Source organism: Castor canadensis, chromosome 1 (assembly GCF_047511655.1).
Source record: "Castor canadensis chromosome 1, mCasCan1.hap1v2, whole genome shotgun sequence".
Lineage (NCBI taxonomy): Eukaryota > Metazoa > Chordata > Mammalia > Rodentia > Castoridae > Castor > Castor canadensis.
In genome coordinates this window covers 60,167,860-60,193,033 of record NC_133386.1, presented here as the reverse complement: position 1 = coordinate 60,193,033, position 25,174 = coordinate 60,167,860, and the positions used below count along the sequence as shown (strand labels likewise).

The 25,174-nt window shown below is 33.6% G+C and overlaps 1 protein-coding gene across 6 annotated transcripts in view; it reads left to right on the top strand.

Annotated features, from left to right (window-relative positions):
* Positions 1-25,174, top strand: part of Grik2 (glutamate ionotropic receptor kainate type subunit 2) — a 628,064-nt gene that overhangs the window by 571,010 nt on the left and 31,880 nt on the right. For all 6 annotated transcript variants that reach the window (XM_074077776.1, XM_074077791.1, XM_074077781.1 and 3 more), the window contains one exon: positions 20,961-21,186. In XM_074077776.1, the coding sequence (XP_073933877.1) occupies positions 20,961-21,186 (226 nt within the window). The remainder of the gene's footprint in view (positions 1-20,960; positions 21,187-25,174) is intronic.

The window sequence follows — 25,174 nt, the reverse complement described above, 5'->3', positions numbered from 1 at the left end:
TTGTGGGTACTCATTGATGTTCTTGTATGGCTTGTGATTAGATCAGTTTTACCTGATATTTGCTTAAACTATTTTTTCCACATTTTCCAGGGAATTGAAATTTTGAGCAGGGAATATAATGGAAATTGAACAGATTGACATCATATCACATATTTTCTCACACACCCAAACTATTTTTTCAGTCTTCTTAAGATTAAATTTAGCTTTTCTTAGGAACCATACAACATATTCTTATAATTAATATTTTTAGAATTAACTTCAAAAAATTCTTCTAGAAAACTACTTAATTCAATTGTACTATACATATAATTCTGTGTTCTTTGTTTTTTGTTTTCCTTTTGGTATTTCTGCTAGACTGTGGTATTTCTTTGGTTCAGTCTTGTTCTATCCTATATGCATATTTCTGTCTTTTAGATAGGCATTTTGGAAGTTTCCTGTTAGTCTTATTATTGTTTAATTTTTTAGCCAGAACTAGGAGACCTTTTATTTTATACCTATTCTACTTGGGTTTTTGTAAAGATAATTTGACCTATCTCTAAATCATTGCCTTATACAAAAACAAAGATTTATTATGGAAAGGCAATTTCAGCAAAATTATGCCTACTTTTATAATTCATAGATCCTTGCTTTCTTATGATTTAAGAATAATTGCCCTAATATTTCTTATTTCATTTTTTTGATGGAGAGAACAAAGCCTCTCACAAAGATATAAGAATTTAAGTGACATCATGTTTCAAAATGCATGGCCTAGCATTTTGCACAAAGAAGTTCAATTAATGGCAACTTTAAGAAGATATGTTATTTTCCTATCATTAACAATATTGACCAAAGTCTTCTCTTAATCAATTTTAATGGTAATGGTAATAAACATGCCATCATGAATATGAAATTTAATAAAATTTTAATGACTGATTTGGATGTTTCCTTCAGGTATTTTAAATTAATGCACAGTTAATACTTCTTTGAATTAAAAAAGATAAATTACTAAATTTTTCTATAATAATCTTCAATAATACATTCTTTCACAATCTGATTTTCCATAGTTAATTATCCTTTTATCACTTCATTAGTTCATTACACCCCTCTTTAAACATTTAGTGAGTGTCTTTCTGTCAGCATCTGTACTTGGTGTGGGGATACAATGCTAATCAACAAGAGTCATGAAGATTACAGAAATGTACCAAACAATTATTAAACAGAACATATAAACATGTAATTAAGAACCACAAACATGGCTGCAATGCACTATGACAATTTATCCAGGAATGCACAGAATTATGCCAACTAAGTCTATTCTACTATGAAGAGTACACCAGAGGCTCCACTATATTATTACTATATCATTGGACATGATTGGGTCACATGGGCAGCCTGCTGTGAAAGGAAGGATAGGATTGTATATTCTCTTGGAAAGGAGTAAAGAGCACACTGGTTGACAAAGAGTTATGTCTTACAGAGTTTAGGAGTCAGTTATTACCTGTTTTGATCTTAAGAATAACAAGGAGCCAAGCACCAGTGACTCATGCCTATAATTGTAGTGACTTGAAAGGCTGAGATTGGGAATTTGAGGCCAGCCCAAACAAAAAAAGTTAGCAAGACCCCACTCAACCAAAAGCTGATGCACTGGTGTACACCTGTCATCCTCACTATAACAGGAAGCATAAAATAGGAAGATCACAGTCCAGGCCATCCTGGGTGAGCCCCTATTTCCAAAATAACCAGAGCAAAAAGGAATAGAAGCATAGCTCAAGCAGCAGAGAGCTTGCCTATCAAGCATGAAGCCCTGAGTTCAACTCCAGTACTGCCAAAAAAAAAAAATAGAGTAACAAGGAGACATGGCTTTCTTTCATTGTAATAGGAACATGAAGCCTTATCAGTGAGTTAACAAAGTATGGGCTGATAAGATCACATTTGGGATTTTGAAGGATGATGTTGGCTTAGTACAGAGAACAGAGTGATGATGGTGAATATGAAAACTGTCAGGTGAGTGTCACAAGAATGTAGGACTAGCTACAGTCATTGCATAATATACATTGTCCAGGTAATCTGGGTTCAAAACATTGTTTACATCTAAAAATATGGAGAAGATTGCTATATTCATTCAAATTTATTTCCATAAATTTGGATTGGCATATAGATTATAATGAATATATAACTACACAAAAAATAAGGAAATGGAATCATAAACACAATTCATCAATTTTGTTGTAAAGGGGAGAAGAGAGAAAGAATTATAAGAACGGGGGGCATATGCTAAATAGAGGAAGGAAAGTTAAGATTAAAGAATCAAAGCTGTTCAAGTGTTAAAAACAAGTGATAAAGCAGAAACAGTTACATAAGATTCCTTAAAGGATACAGTGATGTGAAAGTATTCAATTAGAGCATGAAGGATTTGCTATGCAAGGAAGGATTACAAAAAAAGAAGAGATTTTGATACAAAAATAGTGTAAGAAGGATTTTGAATTGCTCCTTGAGTGTGTCCCATACATACTTTAATATTTCTCTGTGGAGTAAAGACAAGGGCAACTTCACACTCAGTGGAGTGACTATCTCCAGCTGCTCTTGCAGAGGACATGGATAGTTAGATTCATTCAGGGTGGGGTTGGGTTTGATATCTAAAGGAAAGAGAATTTAATTAGTTTTGGATATTGGCCATCCTTAAACGAGAATAGGGAGCATGCCAGCTCATGTGAATAAATTAGAAATAAAGAAAGGAGAAAGGGCTAATAAATTTTCAGACCCTATGTGTTCAATGGCATGAACCTCCAGTGGTGTTGAGAAATGTGACCAGTGAAGAAATTTAATAGGTCAAATATTTAAAAAAAATAAGGTAACTATCAGAGAGTTGGATAATTGCAATTGATTTTGAAGAAAAAGAAAGTACAGATGGTGGAAAATACACTGTATGACCATGGAGTAGGGTGACTAAAGTATGAGTAAGATTATTGGAGGCAGATTTTAAGTAGTTGAGAAGTTGTTTGGGATTTGTGGTGAAGACGAATCAATGTCACACTGGAGCTGGTTTAGACTAACTTTCAGTAATTTTGTAACTTGGCTAAACATTAGGTCTGTTTAACTCAGCAGTAGTGATAGTAAAGTCAGAAAACCCTACAAAACATTAAAGCAAATAAAAGCCAACAAACACCACAAATCAGTACAAAAGCATTTTTCCAGAGAGCCAATTTTTAAATATTTACTAGTTTATCACCAAAGAGAAAATATCTAGATACTACTGTCTAAGAATGATGGCAATATTCAGAGAATGACCAGAATTTTGTAGTAAAAGAATCAGACAGGTGTACAGTGTGGGCCTGAGGAGACGCAGGAGTTTTTACCTACCAGGCAGTGATGATTTAGAAGAAGAAAGAAACAAAGTGGATACTAATTCTATTTATCATTCTTTTTAAAAAATATTTTTGATGGTACTAGGGTTCAAATGTAGGGCCTTGCACTTGCAGACAGTCTATCACTTGAGCCACATCCTCAATACTTTTTGTTTTAATTATTTTTAACCTGTAGGGTTTCATTTTTCTTTGCCCTCAGTGGCCTTGGCAGTGATCCTCCTACTTTCACTTCCCTGAGATGATAGACAGGTGCCACCACACTCAGTTTTTTTTTGTTGAGATGAGGTCTATTAACTTTTTTCCCAGTCTGGCATTGAGCCATGATCTTACTGATCTCTATCTACTGAATAATTGGTATTACAGGCATTAACCATCTCACTCGGCTTCTATTTGCCATTTTTGATATATGTGAAAGGTGAAATATATTTTCCATTAATGCATTAAAGCTGCATTTTAAGTTAAATAAAGCTTAAAATTATTTATGTATAGCAATGATACAGCCACCTTTATGCTTTGCTTTAAAACTAGGTCACTGATATTTTTTATCACTGAATTAAGGCATAAGCTAAATCTGTGAGAAAGATCACTTAGGTTTTTGCTTGAACCTAAACTACAATCCTTGTCTTCTAAACTGCAACACAATAAAATCATTCATGGTATGTATTTATTCATTCATTCATTTTTCTAATTTATTCAATAAATATCTATTGGTAACTACTATATACCCATCACTATTTCAAGCACAAAAGATAAAAAGACAGACAAAAGTCTCTGTGCTATGGATTTAACTTCTAGTGGGTGGAGATAGAAACTGAACAACTAAATATGTATGAAGGGGAAATAAAGAAAATACTACATACTCAGTAGGTACTATGAATAACTATGAAGGGTTGTAATTATGAATAGGATAAATTTTGGAAGCCTTCAAGTCTACTTGAAAAGGTGATGATGAGCAAAGATCAGAGGAAGCAAATGAATGAGGCACCAAGACATGTGGGTATGCACATTCTAGCTAGAGAAAATAGCATATTCAAAGCCTCTAAGTTAGAATGTGACTCTTCTAATTAAAAGGCACCCCAAATTAATGATTCATTTAATCACTGATGCAGTTAGTTTGCAGATATTAAATCCATGACTATTGTGATCAAGTAGGCTTATCCAGTAAGTAAATGAAGCTGTGGTTGAAGTGATTCACCTCTTCTCCCCAGGATATAATGAGACCACTTATTTGCTATTTAGAAACAAAATACGCATTTCATGCATCTTTTAATACATACAAGTTTATAATTATGCAGTTATTTTATTTATGCTTATATAAATGTTATCCTTAAAATATTTGTATTAGATTTGCATGAACTCACAAAGAAATCTAGAAACCTGAGGGAAGGTGAGGGCTTAAAGTGAAGTAGATGGTTCCTTTCAGAGTTTTAAATGTAGGATATTTTTCTGATTACTATTCATATTTTAGTGCTTCAGTTGCAGGGAAGAGTATGAGATTCAGCAAAACCATGAGTAATTATTGCAGGATTGGAAATTTCTTCCTCTGACTTTGCCATACCAACTTTCATCAATTTAGATTACATCTCATCCCATCATTTGTCATTACATTCACCAGACCCTGCTATGATTCTTAGTTTCCTTGTCATGTATTATGAGACTTTAAAGCTGTGCCAGGACAGAGGCCATGCTCTACTTTTGATTAATCTCTTCTTGGGCAGTGCCTAGCATGCTCTGTATGCCAAGCTGGTGCTCAACAATGTCAGAATAAAAAAAACGGTGAGGAAGTGAACCACAGAATGGAGTGAGCTGAAATTTAAAAGGAAAGTTTTGTGCCTCAGGGGTTGCTTGGTTAGAAAGGCTATGGAGAGTAGGCCCAGTTGGCTAAAGATCCCTCACCAGCAAGGACTCAAGGTATTTTTGCTAATTTTACCTACAAGGGTGATCAGATCTCAATATAGGGAAAAAAAAGGTAGAAAGTTTTCATATTCCTGAATGACTATAAATTATTCTAAAGGTAAAGTTATATGGATACGAATTCAGTAGGCATTGGTAGTCATAACATATCAGATTTACCATATTAATTATCATGCAATTTGTTAATTACATAAATCATAGAATGATAAATTCTTTACATGTCTTTATGGTTTATCAAAATGAACTTAGATGAATTTTCTTTCTATTCCTCATAATGATTCTGTGATATTGGTAAGAAAAATTTTTATTAGAGAGGGCTGAGTAGTTGAGATTTATTCAAGGTCTTGCATAGACACAGCATGACCATTTCCTAATTTTCATTTAGTTAAATGATGGTAAAGTACATTGTTGATGACTATTATTTACAAGAAAAGAAAATATGTGATGAGAAAGTTGAAGGCATTTAAAGAATGAAATGAGAGCAAGGTATGGTGCTTCAAACTTATAATCCCACTTACTCAGGAGGCAGAGGCAAGAGGATCTCAAGTTTATGGCCAGCCCAAGCAAAATTATAATGAGACCCTATATCAGAAACAAAATAAAAATAAAGTGGACTGGGGACACAGGGCAAGCTGTAGTGTGCTTACCTAGCAAGTGTGAGACTCAAGGATCAATACTCTCAGTACCAGATAAAAGAATAAAGCACAATGAGTAAAAGACTCTATGAGGAATTCTAAATGGTTATGCATGAACAATCATATACTGTTTCAACTGCTTAAAAATTCACCTTTTTAACCACATCAAACGGTTTCAACCTTGCTGTTGATCATATATGCTTGGTCATACTGGTCTCTTTTCTTCCATTAGCTCAGAACAAACTGAGAAGAGCCATTCTCTGTTTCTTTGTCTTTCCCTTCAAATACCCTGTTTTAGGACATTGAAGATGCTTTCTGATAGAAGTGGCAGAATTATTCCAGGGACTGACAGGTTTGCTAACAACTAAATACTTTTCAAATCATGGCACTAGACTCAGATCTACCTCTGATACGGACCACATATGGCTTCAATCCTGTTTTCCTGAATTAACTCTAATTTCTTAGTGACCAAGGTCAGATGAGTCCAGGTAGGGCTCAGCTGTTCCTACCTAGCACATATGTTCCAGTATTGTTGGTAATTTATTTACTGTAATAAAAATTTAAAATGCAAATCTCAGCCAATTCTCATTTACTGAGGGAGATCATCTTGGACTGGACTTCTCTCAAACCACACATTAGGGTCTATTACATCTGACTTTTTCATAATAAAATAAGAATATTATTATAGCATTCATGGGCAAACAGTCACTTTTAGAAAATTGGTCTTGTGAAATTTATTGAAAAGGAATAATTTGAGTAAATGCTTCAAGTATCACCAAATTTATTTTGGTAATTATGAAAAATTTTCAGTAATTGGTATTTTTCCTTTTAGTAATTTTGCCACATTCATTTCTATACCAAAGTTTAACTAATTTTGCCAGATTTAGAATTTAGGAGATAAAACATTTATTCATGAGTGTTTATTTTTAAAAAACTAAAAGTAATTGAATTTGTTCCAGACAAAATTTTTTGTAAAGTTACCTCAGGATGTTTTGGGTATAGTATCACACGACTAAGGAAACTAAGCAGAGGCTAACCTGTCTGATACGATGAGTAACAAAACATTTAAGTCAGTACATAGTGTTTTTATATTCTTGATGCTTTGTGGTTATGACATTTAAAACAAAATGTTACAGGTTTTCTATTCATTTTGTAGAGGCAAACTTACTTCTGAAACACATTTAGAAAGCTAAATCTATTTTCTTACTATTAAATATCAATAATGATATTTTCTTCGCATTCGAAGTAGTCTGAGAGGCTTATACAAGTAGACTCGAGAACTTCTAGATTTTTGTTTGTATTTGACAGAAAGCAAGATTAAAAACACAGGTGGACATTTCATTTTTGTATTTAAAGCAAAGATATTTTTTAAGCCAAAGATATTCTCTAAAAGGAAAATGTCTTATATTTAAAAAAATATATACAGCTCAAAGTAAGATAAAAGAAGACCTGTGTAAATGGTATAAGTAATCCTTATCTTATTAGATTTTTAGAATATTTTACAAGGGATAGAAATAAAACTACAAAGCACTATCCTTACACTGTTTTATTAGTTGTATAACTCTGACTGTAAAATGTTGAAGAAAATTTTGCCTTTAGTCGTTTTTCAGTTACCAAGCTTTATTTAGAGTTCTTGCAAAAAATAAACTAATGTACCTAGAAATTTTAGATTATATATATGTATGTGTGCATATGTATATAATGTTTAAAATGTTTAAAATATGTATATTGAATGCTCTTTGTAAAGCACAAAATCTTTTGGTACCTGTAAATTTTAAAAGTGCTATATTTCTTATAATTAATATTTTTCTTGACAAGAATCTTTTCTTTTATGTTTTTGTTGATGTTTCATAGTCCATGAAAACTGCTTTTATAAGCAGACAGTGTCTTATGAGCTGGTTTTATTGGTTTTGTGCTGATGTAGCAAAAAATAAATCAACTTACAAGCCTCAGCATTTTGATAAAATAAACACTGCTAAACATTGACACCTCAAATCCATCCAAAGTAACAGAGGAGTGTCATTAATGTGGGGCAGATTTAAGAAAATTAGGAATAGAATAGAAAGAAACCTACTCTAATTTTCACTGTGACAAATATAAGTGAGTGACAAAATAAGATAATTTTATTTACAAAAGTTTAAAAATGCTTTCCCTTCCATTGTTTGTTTTTATATGGATTCATACAACATCTCTGTGACATAATTTAAATTTGTTTCCTGGCTTTATCTGTCTAAATTACTGTGTATAATATAAATGTAAGGATAATCCTTAGGAATTTTTGGCAAAGAAGTTATTATCAATTTATGTAATTATAATTCTTATAAAAGATTACATCATGGTTATTTACCTTTTTCTTAACATCTAGTCTTCACTTTCTCATCCTTGAATGAAAACAGCAGAATACCATGAACTATTTTTTCCCATTGATTCAATTTATTTTTCTCTATTGTGCTGTAATTTTTCATTACTTCAATCATTACCTTATAAAATTTATTTTATGATTTACTTAGCTTATCACTTTTAAGTGATACCTTCTTTCAGAATGTCTTTCCTAATAAATTTGATATCATCAATGATCAAGTTAATCTGTATCTTAATTCCTGAGTCTTTCCTTTAATTCTGTATTGGTCCCAATTTGTCCACATCACTGTGCCCAGATATCCTTCACAGGCTATGGACATTGTGATTCAGACACAAAGGCACCGCATATGGTTTAATCAGGTCCCTTGGCTATGTTCAGTAGCTTCCTCATTGAATGAAACTAACCATACTCACAAGAAATTGAGCAATATGTATTACAGGTGGTTCTTTCAACATGCCTACAATCTTCCACCTATAATCTTTAGTTTATGCTGCAACTTAATATGCCTTTTTTCTAGGTCAGTTTGTGCATGACTTTCACTTGTACTCAACATATATATGTTTGGTTATTAATTCATTTTAATTATCTGCTCATTGATGTTAAGTGTATTTTTATTTCTAATGCTTGATTGTGTGGCTTTCATGTATTGACTTTACTCTTCAAGATCCTGTAGTCTGTTTTACTTTACAAATATTCACCAGTTCTCTACTTTATTAAAAATAAATCTATCGAAGGGTTCTTAGTTTCTCCTAAATAGTATATCTTAAAGTATTACGGTATTTTGATTATAAATATTTTAAAATCAGTGGTCAAGTAAGTGTGCATTTTAAATCCTACTTGAAATTTTGAGTTCTACTTGAAACCCACATTATTAGGAAATTTGCATAATTTTTTTCTGGTTTATTGAGGTATAATTGACAAATAAAATTGTATATATTACAGTATCCAACATGATGTTTTTATACATGTATTTGTTGTAAAATAATTATCATAATCAAAAAAATTAACGTATCTATCATTTTACATTTAATTTTGGTAAGATCATTTCAGATCTACTTCTTAGTAAATTTCAAGCATGCAGTACAGTATACCTAACTCTAGTAACCATGATAAGTGACACATGCCAGAAAAAGAAAGACAAATACTGTATAATCTCACTCGTATATGGTTTTAAAACAGAAATCTCAGAAGTAGAGAGTAGAATGGTTGCTACTGTGGACCAGGTATAGGGGAACTGGAAAATGCTAGTCAAAGGAACTTTGAGTTATTTCTTGGTCTTTCTTTTTCTGACATTTTAGATTCCTCTTTTCTTTTGATGTGCCTCCCATTGGCATTTAAACATGCACAAATCTCTCCAATCTTTTTAAAATCTTACTTAAACCAAAACATTCATCTCTTTACTGACCTTGATCTCCTCTTCTTCAGAGTTGTACTTTTTGATTTTTTCCTTCTTTGCACTTACTGTTTCCAATTTACTTCCCCCAAATCCCTTCTTAATCCACTTCAAACTGACTTCTAAGTGCTTCACTTCCCTCAATTAACTCTTGATAACCAAGAAACTATTTGTTGCTAACCTCATAGAAAATTATACACTTCTCACTGTTTTGGGATTTTTAGTAAAATCCCTACAGACAATCACTATCTCACTGAACATAACCTTGTTTGATCTTCTGCAGTACTACAATTCCCAGATTTTCTTCCTTGCTCTCTGTTCATTTTCTATGTCTGATTGCAGACTTTGTCTCCTATGCCAGCCATTGAAATTCAAAATTCTACAAACCTTGATCCTAGGATTCATCTCTTCCTCTACTTTTTCTTTTCCTTCTACTACATTGTCAAATATATCAAAGATGACTCCAAAAAGCTACCTTTCTAGCTTTGACCTCTCCACTGATCCTCAGATCCACACATCTAATTTCACATCACAGATCCTTTTGTATGCTAGTCAGGCACTTCCAATTCACTAGGGATGGTTTTCTGCCCAAACTCACCCTTTTTTCACTGTCTCTTGGTAAAGCGCAAGTACTCTTTCCTACCTACATTGATGGTATGTGCTGTTAAATGGTCTTACTTTATCCACTTGTTCCACTACAGATACATTCTCCACATAGCATCCTTAGTGATCTTTTCCAAATGCAATTCTATTTTATCATCCATCCTCCATCTGCTTCATAACTACTTTGGCTTCATACTGCTCCTATGATGAAGGCAAATATCTATTATGTTAATACACATTTGTGATAGATGGAACCTGGTCAATATCTAAAATTATGCCCACCATATCAAAGTAATTCAGTAAACACTTTAAATAAAAGAATGGCTCAGTTGGAACCGTGGAAGCCAATTTGTACTGGAAAAAGGACATTAGTGAAGGTTATTCAGATAAGGAGAGTGATGTCAAACTGTACTGAAACTCAGGAGAGATTTTAGGACTAGGATGTATTTTAGAGGGTGGGAGAGTTTTCTAAATTAGTATGTGATAATTGTATACAATAATGGATTGCATTACATTTTCATACATGTATATAGTATGCTTTGGTCATATTCACCTCCCTGTAGTCTTCTGTATACCCTACCACCTCCCATTATGGCCTTCTTCCCAAATATTCCCCCTTCTATTTTCATGTTTTTTTATGTATAAATTCTGTATATGAGGGAGAACATGGAATATTTGTCTTCTTTAATCTGGCGTATTCATGTAACATTATGATCTCTAGTTCCATCTATTTTCCTGCAAATAAAAATGATTCTGTTCTTCTTTGCGGCTGAGTAAAACTTCATAGTGTATATATACCACATTTTCTTTATTCCGTTATTGGTGAATGACACACATTCACCAATGTGTATTGTGAACAAACCTGTGATAAACATGAGCATTCAGGTTTCTCTACGATATGCTGATGTTGATTCCTTCAGGTATATTCCCAGAAGTGCTATAGCTATTGTTAAGACATGGATAAGTTGGGGGGTAGTGTTAATAAAAGTCTTTGTTTGCTAATTGTCCTTATTTAAAAAAAAACTTTCTCCAATCTTCATAACTGGAAGGTACTTTTACAATGTGGATAAAGATACCCATTGAAGTTGGACTCTTCTATTTCCACAGAAAATGGAAAACAGAGACACTTTCCTCCTTGATTATTGCACTTCTAAAGTATGATTCTCAGGTCCTTGAGAAAGACAATTTTGCATTGTAAAACTAGCAAAAGCTTTCAAAAAGATTTAGAACTCAACTGACAAAGCAAGAATTTACAATTACAAGATTTCTAAAGTAAATAATCTAAGGAAAGGGAGGGAAAAGACCTTGGTAATAAGACCATCTGAATTATGTAAGGGTCAGAAAGAGTTTGAGATTGGAGTTGGAACAGGAAAAATCTTGTCTGAAATTTAGAAAGCTAAAGGAACCATAAGTCCATCTTGGTCACCTTCTCCATTTTTCTGTAATTTCCTAGCACCATGCTCCTTGAGTCTCGGTGCCCCAGACAAGGTATACTTCCTTCACTGACCCACACACTGAATTCATATCCCTGTGACAGCTCTTTACTGACACGGTTTACCACCAGTATAGGAAATTCTTGATCTCACTCAGTGTGTATTTAACATAAACATCCTTCACATAGCAGCAGTTCAATTTATTTTCTTTAGGGTACTCTTTCCTCTTACTCTCTTTTAAGTTTTATTTTATATTTTCTGTTGCATTTTTTAAATCTATCTTTCAATAATTCACTTGAAGTTTTCATTTTTTGTTAGTGTACAAAGGGATTTCATTGTGATACTTCCATAAACACAAATAATGTACTTTCAATTTACCCCTTCTATTGTTCTTTCTTAACACACCTTCCTCCTTCCCTTTCAAACCAGTTTAGTAGGTTTCACCATGCTATTTTCAGACAGATGATAGATAGATAGATAGATAGACTGATAGATAGCTATGAAATGTACTTATATCATATTCACCCCCCATCATCCTCTGTTTTCCCCCTCCTTCCTTCCAGTGGCTTATCATGGCTTATCTTATTTAACATGACAATCTCCAGTTCCATTCATTTTCCTACAAATGATAAAGTTTCATCCGGAGATTGAACTCAGAGCCTTGCACTTATTACACAGGTAGTCTCCCACTTGAGTCATGTCCCCATACCTTTTTTGCTTTACTTATTTTTTAAGTAGGGTCTCACATTTTTGCCCAGGGCCAGTTTGACAATTGACCCTCTTTTTTTTCTAAGGCATGTAGTGTGCCATCATACAAGGATTATTGACTGAGTTGGGGTCTTCGTAACATTTTGCCCAGGCTGGCCTCCAACCACAATCCTCCAGATCTCTGCCTTAGAAATAGCTGGAGTTCCAAGAATGAGCCACTGTACCTGGCCAGGTTTTCATTTTTGATATGGAATTTATGTGGTATTTTACTGAGTGTATTTTATTTCAATACAATTTTCCTCTTTGCACATTGGTTTGTTATCTTTTATCTCTCTGAGGACATTTATGCCAGTTTTGTTTTCGTATTTCATATGGAATGCTCCCCTCAAATACCTAGTTACTCTTGGCTGCTAATTATAGTTAATAGATTTTTAAAAGGATCATTGCAAGCTCTGGGTGTTTACTTAAGGTTGTGAACCTGTAGCTTCCCTGTCGGGTATATTGTGGGTCATTAGTTAGAAAAACCAATAGGTGTATCTTTAGATAGAGTCATGTAGTGCAGTGATTAAGAATATGAACACTATAGCTAAAATTACCCCATGCTTCATTCTTGACTTTGTCATTAAGTAGCCGTGTGATTTTTGGCAAATTAATTATTGTTTCTTTTTTTTCAAATGGTGACAAAGGCCTGTGATAAATTCTTATAAGAATTAAATGATTTGGTTGTGTCTCAAGCAGTAGACTGCTTGCTAGGTAAGTATGAAGCCCTGAGTTCAAACCCCAGTCCCATCAAAAAAAATAATTAAAATTAGTATGTGTAAGTAATTTATAACAATCTGGTGCATGCTAAACTTTATGTATGTGTTAATTTCAATTATTGTTATTACTATTATTATCTTTCTGAAAATGTTCAGGTTTACTTGAAAAAAAATCTTCTTTTATTCTTCCTGGAGGCATTCTAAGAACCAAGCCAGGTTCAGGGCTTATACAATTGAAGTTGTTCCTTCCAATTTCAAAACTTCATCTCCCACTATCTGCTTCTCTGGGTTCAGTGTGCTCTTGCTTCCTTTTCAGAGAGTAAAACTCTCCTCTTCTGCTGGAAAGGAGTGGACAGTCACCATACTGCTCAAGGATAGGCTGTAAGACTTTAACAGTTTTTGAGACATTCTTTAAATGCAATATACTTTTAAAAATACAGATTCATTCTGGCTTTAGGAGAGATTAGGAGTTGCCAATCTCTGGAAATTCATGGTGTGGAGAGGGGATGGGTTCTAAGGGCTGTTAACTCAGTTACAATTCATCTATAGTCTACCGTCCAAAGTTTTGGTTTTTAAACATCTTTTCTCTCTCGGTGTTTCCTCCTGGTTTCATGGCCTAGGCGAGAAAATGTGTTTAGCCTTTGCTAGTGTTCCTGATATTGTTTTCAAGAATCATAGCAGACAAGCATTTAATAGCACTTTACTCTTTTAAAAAAATAATTAAAACTAAAAAATACCTTACTAGTAGTGCATGGTATATTTGCCAGTAGTGTCTCAATTGACCTTCAAAATAACCTTGTGACACTGGCAAGGATTTTTAACTATTGTATACACTGAAGTTTGTAGAGAATAAGGTGGCTTATATGAGAATATATATTACATTAAAAAGTAACATAGAAGTTGTGATCCTTACTTATTCAGCCACTCTCTCTTCTGTATGTTACTTAAGTGAAAATAATCAATTATTTATGAGTGACCCAATTTGCAGAGGGAAAAAAACACCCTGAGCTTCCTATTCTGTGTAAGATTTGGTTTCAAATGTGTAAGTCAAGTACTCTGTAAATCATCTTTAAATATCATGCTTTCGGTAAAATTCATGCTGTGCAGAACCTGTGAGTCTATTGTCTAAAATGTCAAGGATTCATTTTCCTTTACAGGTTTTTATGGAAGTAGATGTAAGGTGAATGACTTTCTGGGACTTAATTTTAGAAATTTTGCTTGATTCACATGAAATTTCTGGGTAAGAACAATGTGGATCATAGAAATATGCTTAGACATTGTCCAGAAGAGAGTGAATGGTAGAAAAGCTAGTAATGTATATGTCAGTTAACATAATATGTAGAGTAATGCACCATCTTTGAAATTCTAAAGTGTCCTCTTTCTATTGTCCTGTACCTATATGTAGAGTTCTAGAGCAATAAAACAATTATCACAAATGTCTACAAAAGTAGAGCTTTCCATCACCATACCGCCCATATCTTTTCTACATAGAGTTGCATTTTATAGCCAGAGTTGGCAGACACAAAAAGTAATTGCACTACTTACAAATTATAACCACACAACAAAGCAAGTGAACAAACCAGAGAAGTGTTAGAAGGATGAACTTCAGGTATGCAGTGGCTGGCATATAACCAGCAGATAATCATATTTCTTTAAAATATGATTTCATTTTGGGATTTTATATTTATTATGAGAAACAATTTGAATGATTTTTCTGTCTAAACCATTTATGTAAGAATAATGGAAATATGTATACCTTTACATAGGAAAGAAGATGAACAGCTATATAGAAATCATAGATAATAGACCTTGAGAACAAGCAGGTAACAAATAAAAGATATTTAAATAAGAGGGGACAGTAGGAAATTATTAGTTTCAAAATGAATATAAATAGTGCTTTCAAAAAATGCTCAGATAAGTGAAAAATTAGTGCAGGAAAGAGTTTCAAGAATTTTTAAGTGAAAACATTTTTTAAAATTTATATTTGGCCCATTAACGGTAAATGCTGTAGACAATACATTTCAAACATAAACTAATACTTTGTTTCACATTAATTAAATTATTTATATAGCATAGTAACATTTCTTTTTTTTTTTTTTTTCATTTTTCTTTTATTATTCATATGTGCATACAAGGCTTGGTTTATTTCTCCCCCCTGCCCCCACCCCCTCCCTTACCACCCACTCCACCCCCTCCCGCTCCCCCCCTCAATACCCAGCAGAAACTATTTTGCCCTTATCTCTAATTTTGTTGTAGAGAGAGTATAAGTAATAATAGGAAGGAACAAGGGGTTTTGCTGGTTGAGATAAGGATAGCTATACAGGGCATTGACTCACATTGATTTCCTGTGCGTGGGTGTTACCTTCTAGGTTAATTCTTTTTAATCTAACCTTTTCTCTAGTTCCTGGTCCCCTTTTCCTATTGGCCTCAGTTGCTTTAAGGTATCTGCTTTAGTTTCTCTGCATTAAGGGCAACAAATGCTAGCTAGTTTTTTAGGTGTCTTACCTACCTCACCCCTCCCTTGTGTGCTCTCGCTTTTATCATGTGCTCATAGTCCAATCCCCTTGTTGTGTTTGCCCTTGATCTAATGTCCACATATGAGGGAGAACATACGATTTTTGGTCTTTTGAGCCAGGCTAACCTCACTCAGAATGATGTTCTCCAATTCCATCCATTTACCAGCGAATGATAACATTTCGTTCTTCTTCATGGCTGCATAAAATTCCATTGTGTATAGATACCACATTTTCTTAATCCATTCGTCAGTGCTGGGGCATCTTGGCTGTTTCCATAACTTGGCTATTGTGAATAGTGCCGCAATAAACATGGATGTGCAGGTGCCTCTGGAGTAACAGTCTTTTGGGTATATCCCCAAGAGTGGTATTGCTGGATCAAATGGTAGATCAATGTTTAGCTTTTTAAGTAGCCTCCAAATTTTTTTCCAGAGTGGTTGTACTAGTCTACATTCCCACCAACAGTGTAAGAGAGTTCCTTTTTCCCCGCATCCTCGCCAACACCTGTTGTTGGTGGTGTTGCTGATGATGGCTATTCTAACAGGGGTGAGGTGGAATCTTAGTGTGGTTTTAATTTGCATTTCCTTTATTGCTAGAGATGGTGAGTATTTTTTCATGTGTTTTCTGGCCATTTGAATTTCTTCTTTTGAGAAAGTTCTGTTTAGTTCACATGCCCATTTCTTTATTGGTTCATTAGTTTTGGGAGAATTTAGTTTTTTAAGTTCCCTGTATATTCTGGTTATCAGTCCTTTGTCTGATGTATAATTGGCAAATATTTTCTCCCACTCTGTGGGTGTTCTCTTCAGTTTAGAGACCATTTCTTTTGATGAACAGAAGCTTTTTAGTTTTATGAGGTCCCATTTATCTATGCTATCTCTTAGTTGCTGTGCTGCTGGGGTTTCATTGAGAAAGTTCTTACCTATACCTACTAACTCCAGAGTATTTCCTACTCTTTCTTGTATCAACTTAAGAGTTTGGGGTCTGATATTAAGATCCTTGATCCATTTTGAGTTAATCTTGGTATAGGGTGATATACATGGATCTAGTTTCAGTTTTTTGCAGACTGCTAACCAGTTTTCCCAGCAGTTTTTGTTGAAGAGGCTGCTATTTCTCCATCGTATATTTTTAGCTCCTTTGTCAAAGATAAGTTGCTTATAGTTGTGTGGCTTCATATCTGGATCCTCTATTCTGTTCCACTGGTCTTCATGTCTGTTTTTGTGCCAGTACCATGCTGTTTTTATTATTATTGCTTTGTAATATAGTTTGAAGTCAGGTATTGTGATACCTCCTGCATTGTTCTTTTGACTGAGTATTGCCTTGGCTATTCGTGGCCTCTTGTGTTTCCATATAAATTTAACAGTAGATTTTTCAATCTCTTTGATGAATGTCATTGGAATTTTGATGGGAATTGCATTAAACATGTAGATTACTTTTGGGAGTATAGACATTTTTACTATGTTGATTCTACCAATCCATGAGCATGGGAGATCTCTCCACTTTCTATAGTCTTCCTCAATCTCTTTCTTCAGAAGTGTATAGTTTTCCTTGTAGAGGTCTTTCACATCTTTTGTTAGGTTTACACCTAGGTATTTGATTTTTTTTGAGGCTATTGTAAATGGAATTGTTTTCATACATTCTTTTTCCGTTTGCTCATTGTTAGTGTATAGAAATGCTAATGATTTTTCTATGTTGATTTTATATCCTGCTACCTTGCTATAGCTATTGATGATGTCTAGAAGCTTCTGAGTAGAGTTTTTTGGGTCTTTAAGGTATAGGATCATGTCGTCTGCAAATAGGGATATTTTGACAGTTTCTTTACCTATTTGTATTCCTTTTATTCCTTCTTCTTGCCTAATTGCTCTGGCTAGGAATTCCAGTACTATGTTGAATAGGAGTGGAGATAGTGGGCATCCTTGTCTGGTTCCTGATTTTAGAGGGAATGCTTTTAATTTTTCTCCGTTAAGTATAATGCTGGCTGTAGGTTTGTCATATATAGCTTTTATAATGTTGAGGAACTTTCCTTCTATTCCTAGTTTTCTTAGAGCTTTTATCATGAAATGATGTTGGATCTTATCAAAGGCTTTTTCTGCATCTATTGAGATGATCAAGTGGTTTTTGTCTTTGCTTCTGTTAATGTGGTTTATTACGTTTATTGATTTTCGTATGTTGAACCACCCCTGCATCCCTGGGATGAAGCCTACCTGGTCGTGGTGAATAATCTTTTTGATGTGTTGCTGAATTCGATTTGCCATTATTTTGTTGAGGATTTTTGCATCAATGTTCATTAAGGAGATTGGCCTATAGTTCTCCTTTTTGGAGGTGTCTTTGCCTGGTTTTGGGATAAGTGTAATAGTGGCTTCATAAAATGTGTTTGGCAGTTTTCCTTCCCTTTCTATTTCATGGAACAGTTTAAGGAGGGTTGGTATCAGTTCTTCTTTAAAGGTGTGATAGAATTCAGCAGAGAATCCATCAGGTCCTGGACTTTTCTTTTTGGGGAGACTCTTGATTGCTGCTTCAATTTCATTTTGTGTTATAGGTCTATTCAGGTGATTAATTTCCTCTTGGTTCAGTTTTGGATGATCATATGTATCTATAAATCTGTCCATTTCTTTTAGATTTTCAAATTTATTTGAATATAGGTTCTCAAAGTAGTCAGCATAGTAACATTTCTTAAAGTTGTTTGGTCTCCAATTAAATTTAAAAAATGTTTGGTGTATTTACCACATGAATTGTTACAAAATTTAAGAATGAATGCCTTTATGTATCATTATAAAATATTGTTATCTTCTCTTGGATTATTCATGCTTCCTAAATAGTGTTTATGCTAGAAAATACTACTTTTAACATTAATAAAAGAGAAAAATGTCTTTTTATGACTAACAACATTATAATCATTATATTGTCTTTTTTTGGAATAAAAACACTAGTCTTCAATTTATTTACAATTAACTCATTAATGCATGTGTAGCCATAATACCAAGTTAAAATTCCCACTAAACAATGAACAGACACCTAAACAACCAAGGACAAGAATGAAAAACAGGCCACACTAAGGGGACTGCATAATGGGAAAGAAGGGTAAAAAAAGGAAGTAAAGAAGGTGAATATGTTCTTGATATACTTTCTATCCAAGAATCAGTATAGAATTTTTAAATCTGCTGAAATCACCATAATAGAAGGACTAAGGTAGGAAGAAGAAAAATGGAGGGGACGAACCAATTCAGGATGCTATGCATATATACATAGAAATGTCATAATGTATAGATATCTTAAGCAAAAAAAATGTCTTTTCAAAAATGGAGGACAGAAAGCTAAAACAGGTCCTGTCTGGGATTTGGTTCCAGTGGGAGGGGGAAGGATATAGGAAAGGGTTTAGGGGGTGAATCTGGTGGAAATATTATGTACTTATTTATTAAATTGGAAAAATGAGACCTGTTGAAACTATTCTAAGAATGGGGGGTAGGACAAAGGAGAGTGATGGATGGGGTGAATTTAACTAAGATATATTGTAAGTACTTTTGTAAATGTGACAGTGTACCCACAGAAGAACAGTAATTTGATTTCAAAAAAAGTGGATGGAGCATATCATAAAATGGAAAGAAAGTAACAAGATAATAAAATTTATTTGTTCTGAATGTTCATATAACAGAAACAAAGATAAATATTTAGGCAATTTTGTGGCCGAAGAAAACTTTTTTGTAAACTTTGTTAATCCTTTCCTTGTTTTGACCTCAGAGAACGGCGATGTTATAATATTGTGATGTCAATATCATCTTTATCCTTTTTAATATGTTACTTTAAAAATTGCTAAGTGCAGCTTTAATTTATAGACACTTTACATAATATCATTTATTATTTATGTACTATCAATTATAGAGTCACTAAATCAAAAACTGTGCCCATTGTTTTCTTTATTTAAAATCCATTCAATATGCAGGTAAATTCCAATTTGATGTTATATTTTATTAAGTCTTCACTCAGTCTCAAATATCAGAAGAAAAAAATCTTTACTCTGGAAAGAAAATGAATTGCTTTGGCCATCCTCATTATGTTGCTGATTTTTATAAACAAAGTAAACTATGAAAATTCTCACTAATGGTATTAATGACCTCAATAAGAATTAGCAGTGCTAGGACTTGAACTTAGGGCCTCAGGCTTGCTAGGCAGGTGCTCTACCACTTGAGCCATTCCACCAGCTGTTTCTGGGAGTATTTTTTTGAGATAGGGTCTTATAAACTATTTTCCTGGGTTGGCTTCCAGCTGAAATCCTCCTGATCTCTGCCTCCTGAGTAGCTAGAATTACAGCTAGCCACTGGTATCTGGCTAGAGTGTTCTCATATTCTTAAATATTCTTTTCATTTCCCTTTCTTAGTCACATAATTTGGTTATTTTCTTGAAAAAAATATAAGACCATAATTTCTTCTCTTTTTGTTTATAAACGTTTCAGTATTTTACATATTGAATAAGAGCTAAAGGAAAATAATATTTCACAGATAAGTTTTCAATAAGCAGGTGCTATTCTTTTTCATGTTTATGATTTATCAGTGCCTTTGAACAGAGCTCATTTATTTCCCTTAATAATGAAATTCTTTTAAAACTCTACTGAGAATTTCCAGTGGTCATAAATTTATTCAACATTATTGGTCCAAGAACTTTTAGTTACTTAATGGGGCTGAATAATAGATTTCTGGCTGTTGTTTCAGGTTGAAAGAGATTCTATGTTGGCCATATTTAGTCCCAGTGGAAATGTAGTCATCTTTATTTCTAATATCCTTACTTGTCATAAATCTCATCTCTTCAACCTGTACCTGTGTATATACATGGGTGCTAATACAACATCACCAAAGTGATGAAAAACAAACAGAAATATATGCAGTCTGACAGTGACAATCTGTGTCTAGTGTCTTCTCTTTTAAATCTGATGTTATAGTGATGTTGAAAATTAAACAGCATGCATATGACACTCAGGTGAGGTGAGCTACAATCACAAAAGAACCCTCCTTATTACTCTTGTTTATAGTTCTTATATTTATTACTTTTTATGATTTAGTAGATATTAGTTTTCACCATGTACACTAAATTTGTTAAATCTATATTTTCCTTGGAAATATGATAAAGAATTACTATGAGAAACTTCTTACTGACTTTGATTTGAATTTACATATTTATACTATTTTTCATTTAATTATAGGTGAATGAAATGAGTGAATTAAATGTGCCCAATTGAATCTAAATGTTTTAAGACCATATGGAGTGTAAGAAATACTTTTATTTAAACGTATTTTATTTTGCCCCAGAAATCAAAAATCTCCACGTATGACAAGATGTGGGCCTTTATGAGTAGCAGGAGACAGTCTGTGCTCGTCAAGAGTAATGAAGAAGGTATCCAGCGAGTCCTCACCTCTGACTATGCTTTCCTAATGGAGTCAACAACCATCGAGTTTGTTACCCAGCGGAATTGTAACCTGACACAGATTGGCGGCCTTATAGACTCCAAAGGTTATGGCGTTGGCACTCCCATGGGTAGGTTGTATGTCAACCACTTGCTCTTTATTCATTAATCGTAGTGGCTATGATAAAGAGGAAAAGCAGAAAATTTTGCTTTTACTGATTGTATCTTGTCAACTTTTTCTTTTAAACTGGATAGAAGTAAGTTAACAATTTGCACACATGCTTTCAAATGTAAAAGCAAAAAAGAAAAATTAGTGTCTCCCAAATACCCAGATAAAACTTTTACTGTATGGATGTTGAACCACCCACAGCAACCCCCTAAAGAACCTCTCTTCCCAACCTTATATTTAAAAAAGTATTATAAATAGAATAAGGTTTTTATAACATTTTTTTTCAGATTTGGAACTCATGAGTATTATTTGGAGTTAAAATAAAAAGCTACAAATGTTTCCTGTGAATATTATTTTTGTTTCACTTAGAAAGGTATAAATTCAGCAGTGACATAGTTAGAATATTTTATACCCACGATGCATTGTTTTTAACATTACCCCTCTTATACACTGAAAAGTTTTTTTCATTCACAATAAAGAAATAAAATAAAAGAATGTCAATTTCTAAGCTAGACATAGTGGTATACACCTGAAATTCCAGCTACTTGTAAAGCTGACATAGGAGGATAACTTAAGTATATGAGGCCAGACTGGGGAAAATTAAATTTAAAAAAAGAATTTCTAAAAATATAATGAAAATGTTGGCAATATCTATGCTTATACTTGTATGAATTTCTATATATTTATGCTATAAATATATGAATGTACAAATACATAATATTGTAGCACATGTGTATATGTGATGGACAGAATATTGGTTCCCCAAAGAGTCCAGGTCCTAATCCCAAGAACCTGTAAATTACATCAAACAGCAAAAATGGAACTTTGCTGGTGTTAATAAGTTAAGCATCTTGAGCGTGCCAGATTATCCTGGTTCACTAGATGGTTTCCAATGTAATCACAAGGGCCTGAAGAAGAGTGTAGAATCAAAGTTATGATGTATGATAGGGAAAGAGAAAAAAGTAGCAGAAGAGGAGGGGAAAGAAGGGGAGAGGAGGAGAAGAAAGGAGAAGAGAGAGGTGAGATGCTTCCTGCTATTAAAGATGAAGGAAGGGGCCACAGGCCAAGAAATGAAAGTGACTTTTGGAAATTGTGACATCAAGGAAACAAATTCTTTCCTAGAGAATGTAGAAATAATACCAACCTTCAGAGATGTCAGTTTTAGGACTTCTGATCTCCAGAACTGTGAGGTAATAAATTAGGCATTGTACCTAAGACACTAAATTTATGTTAATTTGTTATAGCAGCAACAGGAAACTTGTTATACAAAAGGAAAAAAACAATGCTTAACATGTTTTAGTTTCATCAAAGTATTTTTTGAGAGAAAGGAGAAAGCACATATTCACTTATCATAGTTTAAATAATAACATTATAAGTTTATAGTTTTTATAATTTTCAATGGCCTGGTCAAAATGGATCATGTGTTTATGTTTAATAGTAGTCAAGCCATAGATGTAGCTTCACTCATAATTTAATTAATTTCAATATTCAAAAGTTTCTTTCTAATGAACCAACACATATGCAGAATTGGAAATTTGGACATAGATCATAAGAATATCATTTCATAATAAATTCCATAATTTGAAATCCTATGCCTGTCTTTTGTCCTTTAGGATCACTTCCAGCAACTTTCAAATATTTGGGAAGTCTTTTCAGCAGCTTCATCAAAAACACTCACATTATATCTTACTATATTTAATAACATCATCTGAAGTTCATTATGATTCAAAGTAGCCTGAAATGGCTTTGAGAAAATTGTAAGACACAAATTCCTATAATACTACACATTCCAGCGCCTAGATTATACATTTAAATGATGTCCCAGTCATTATAGGAATGAAAATAAATAAAAAGCTCTTGAGTTCTTATTAGTACATGTGCAAATATAGATGAGCTCACATGAGCTCACATGGATTGGGAGGTCAACTGTGCTTGGGGAATTCTTCAATTTAATTTCTAAGTAGAATATAAAGTTTATGGAAGAATAAGAAATAAACATTTGTTAATTAGAAGTTCAGCAAAAGCTCACAAATAATTCCTTAGAACTGTAGTCCACTAAAAGATATTTCGAAGGAAGAATATTGTAATACCTTTTAGACTTGCTAGTATATGGAGATAATTGATGGTATTGTTAATTTTAATTCTCTAGAGAAAATATGTCCTTTATTGCCTGCAACAGGGAAAGACTTCCCAATGCCTTCACCTTGGTATGCCAATGTCATATATAAATTCAAAAGTTTTATAATCAATTTTAATATATGATAAATATATAAAACAATTGTATCTTCACAGTTATGGTTTTAGAAACATGCATCAAATGTGTTAAATTATATTTATATTCTCAGTAAGACTTGGGTTTATTGCTCAACTTTTGTGTTGAGGAAATGCTAAAACCATAATATTCTCTGAAGGTAGGCCAGATATGGTTCTTTGTCTCAGTAAGAATTACATAATGAACCCAGATATTAAGAATTAGTTTATCCCTTATTTGGAATTTGTGAAGCACAAGTTACTTGCTAATTTTCTCAAAATACTCTCTTTTCATGAAAACTCCATACAGTTTAGAGACTAGTAACATGCCTTTAGTATCGTTATATAGTGCTCTGCTCATTGATATTTCAAATTTAGTCCTGTCACACCATAAGTGCTCTTGGACAAGTCACTTGCAGTTTATGTCTCTAGATTCTTCCTCCTTCTTCTCCTTTTCTATCCCTCCCTTCCTTCTTCTGTTTCTCCCCCTTCCTCTTCCTCCTCCTCCTTCTTTTCCTCTTCCTGCTTCTCCCTCCTTATTTTCCTCCTCCTCTCCTTCTCTTCTTCCCTCTCCTTACTTCTTCCTCTTCTCTTCCTCCCCTCTCCCTCCTTTCCTTCTCTTCCTTCTTCTTTTTCTCTTTCTCCCCCTCTTCCTTCCCTCCTTCCTCCCCCTCCTCCTTCTCCTCTACCTCTTCCTCTTCTCCTTTTTCTCCTCCTCCCCCTCCTTTTTCTTCTTCTCTTCTTCCTCCTCCTCATCCTTTCCTTTTCCTTTTCCATTTTCAAGATACTGGGTCTTATTATGTTGCCCAGGTGACCCTAAATTCCTGGCCTCAAATGGTCCTCCTTTCTCAGCCTCTAGAGTAATTGCCAGGTACCAGCTAGGTTCTGATTTGTTAAACTAGTAAAGAGAGAGAGATGAGAAGAGAGAGAGAGAGAGTTGTACTATCAGCATACTTAAAACTGTCATGAGGGTAGGAATATTTATCAACCAGGCTCCCATTGCACTATAGTTTCATTTGTGAAGAGCTGGAAAAAATAAATGCATTTCTCAATCTCTCTCAAATGAGACAGATTATTGTATATTCCTGCCATCTTCTGCTGGTTTGCATTATCTGAATTAAGGCAGAAATTTTTGGTTTTGTCCCTGTTGTTTTTAATAAACAGCATGTCTGCTTTCTGTGGTCCCTCAGTTATTGTTTGCTGAAACATATAAATTCTCCATCTGGAAATATGATAGAACAGCAAGATTTATAAATAAAGAAAACAAGTTACTTTTAGAGCTAGTGATAAACATGGCATATTGACATATCATATTTATTAAATGTGATGACTGAATTACATAAATAAAATTGAGTAACTGAGCTTACTTGAATTACTCAAGAATTCAAACATTCAAGCCTAAGTTCAATAAGAAGCAAATAAGATTTGAGAGTTTGTATCCAGACTTTAGAGTCTATCACAGATATTTTTCATTATTAAGGACTACATAATAGTATTAATCAAAATTTCTCAGGAGTTTTTACTTATTCCAAATATGGAATCCTAAACTTGAGTTTTTCACTTGTTTTCTTGCTTGTTGTATAAATACAATATGCCAGTGAGTCTAGATTCTCTCTACTATACTCTCTTGCTCTGAAAGAATGCTTGCTAAAAATAAATGAAAATAGTACATTATGCAAGCCTCAAAAATCAACTGGGAT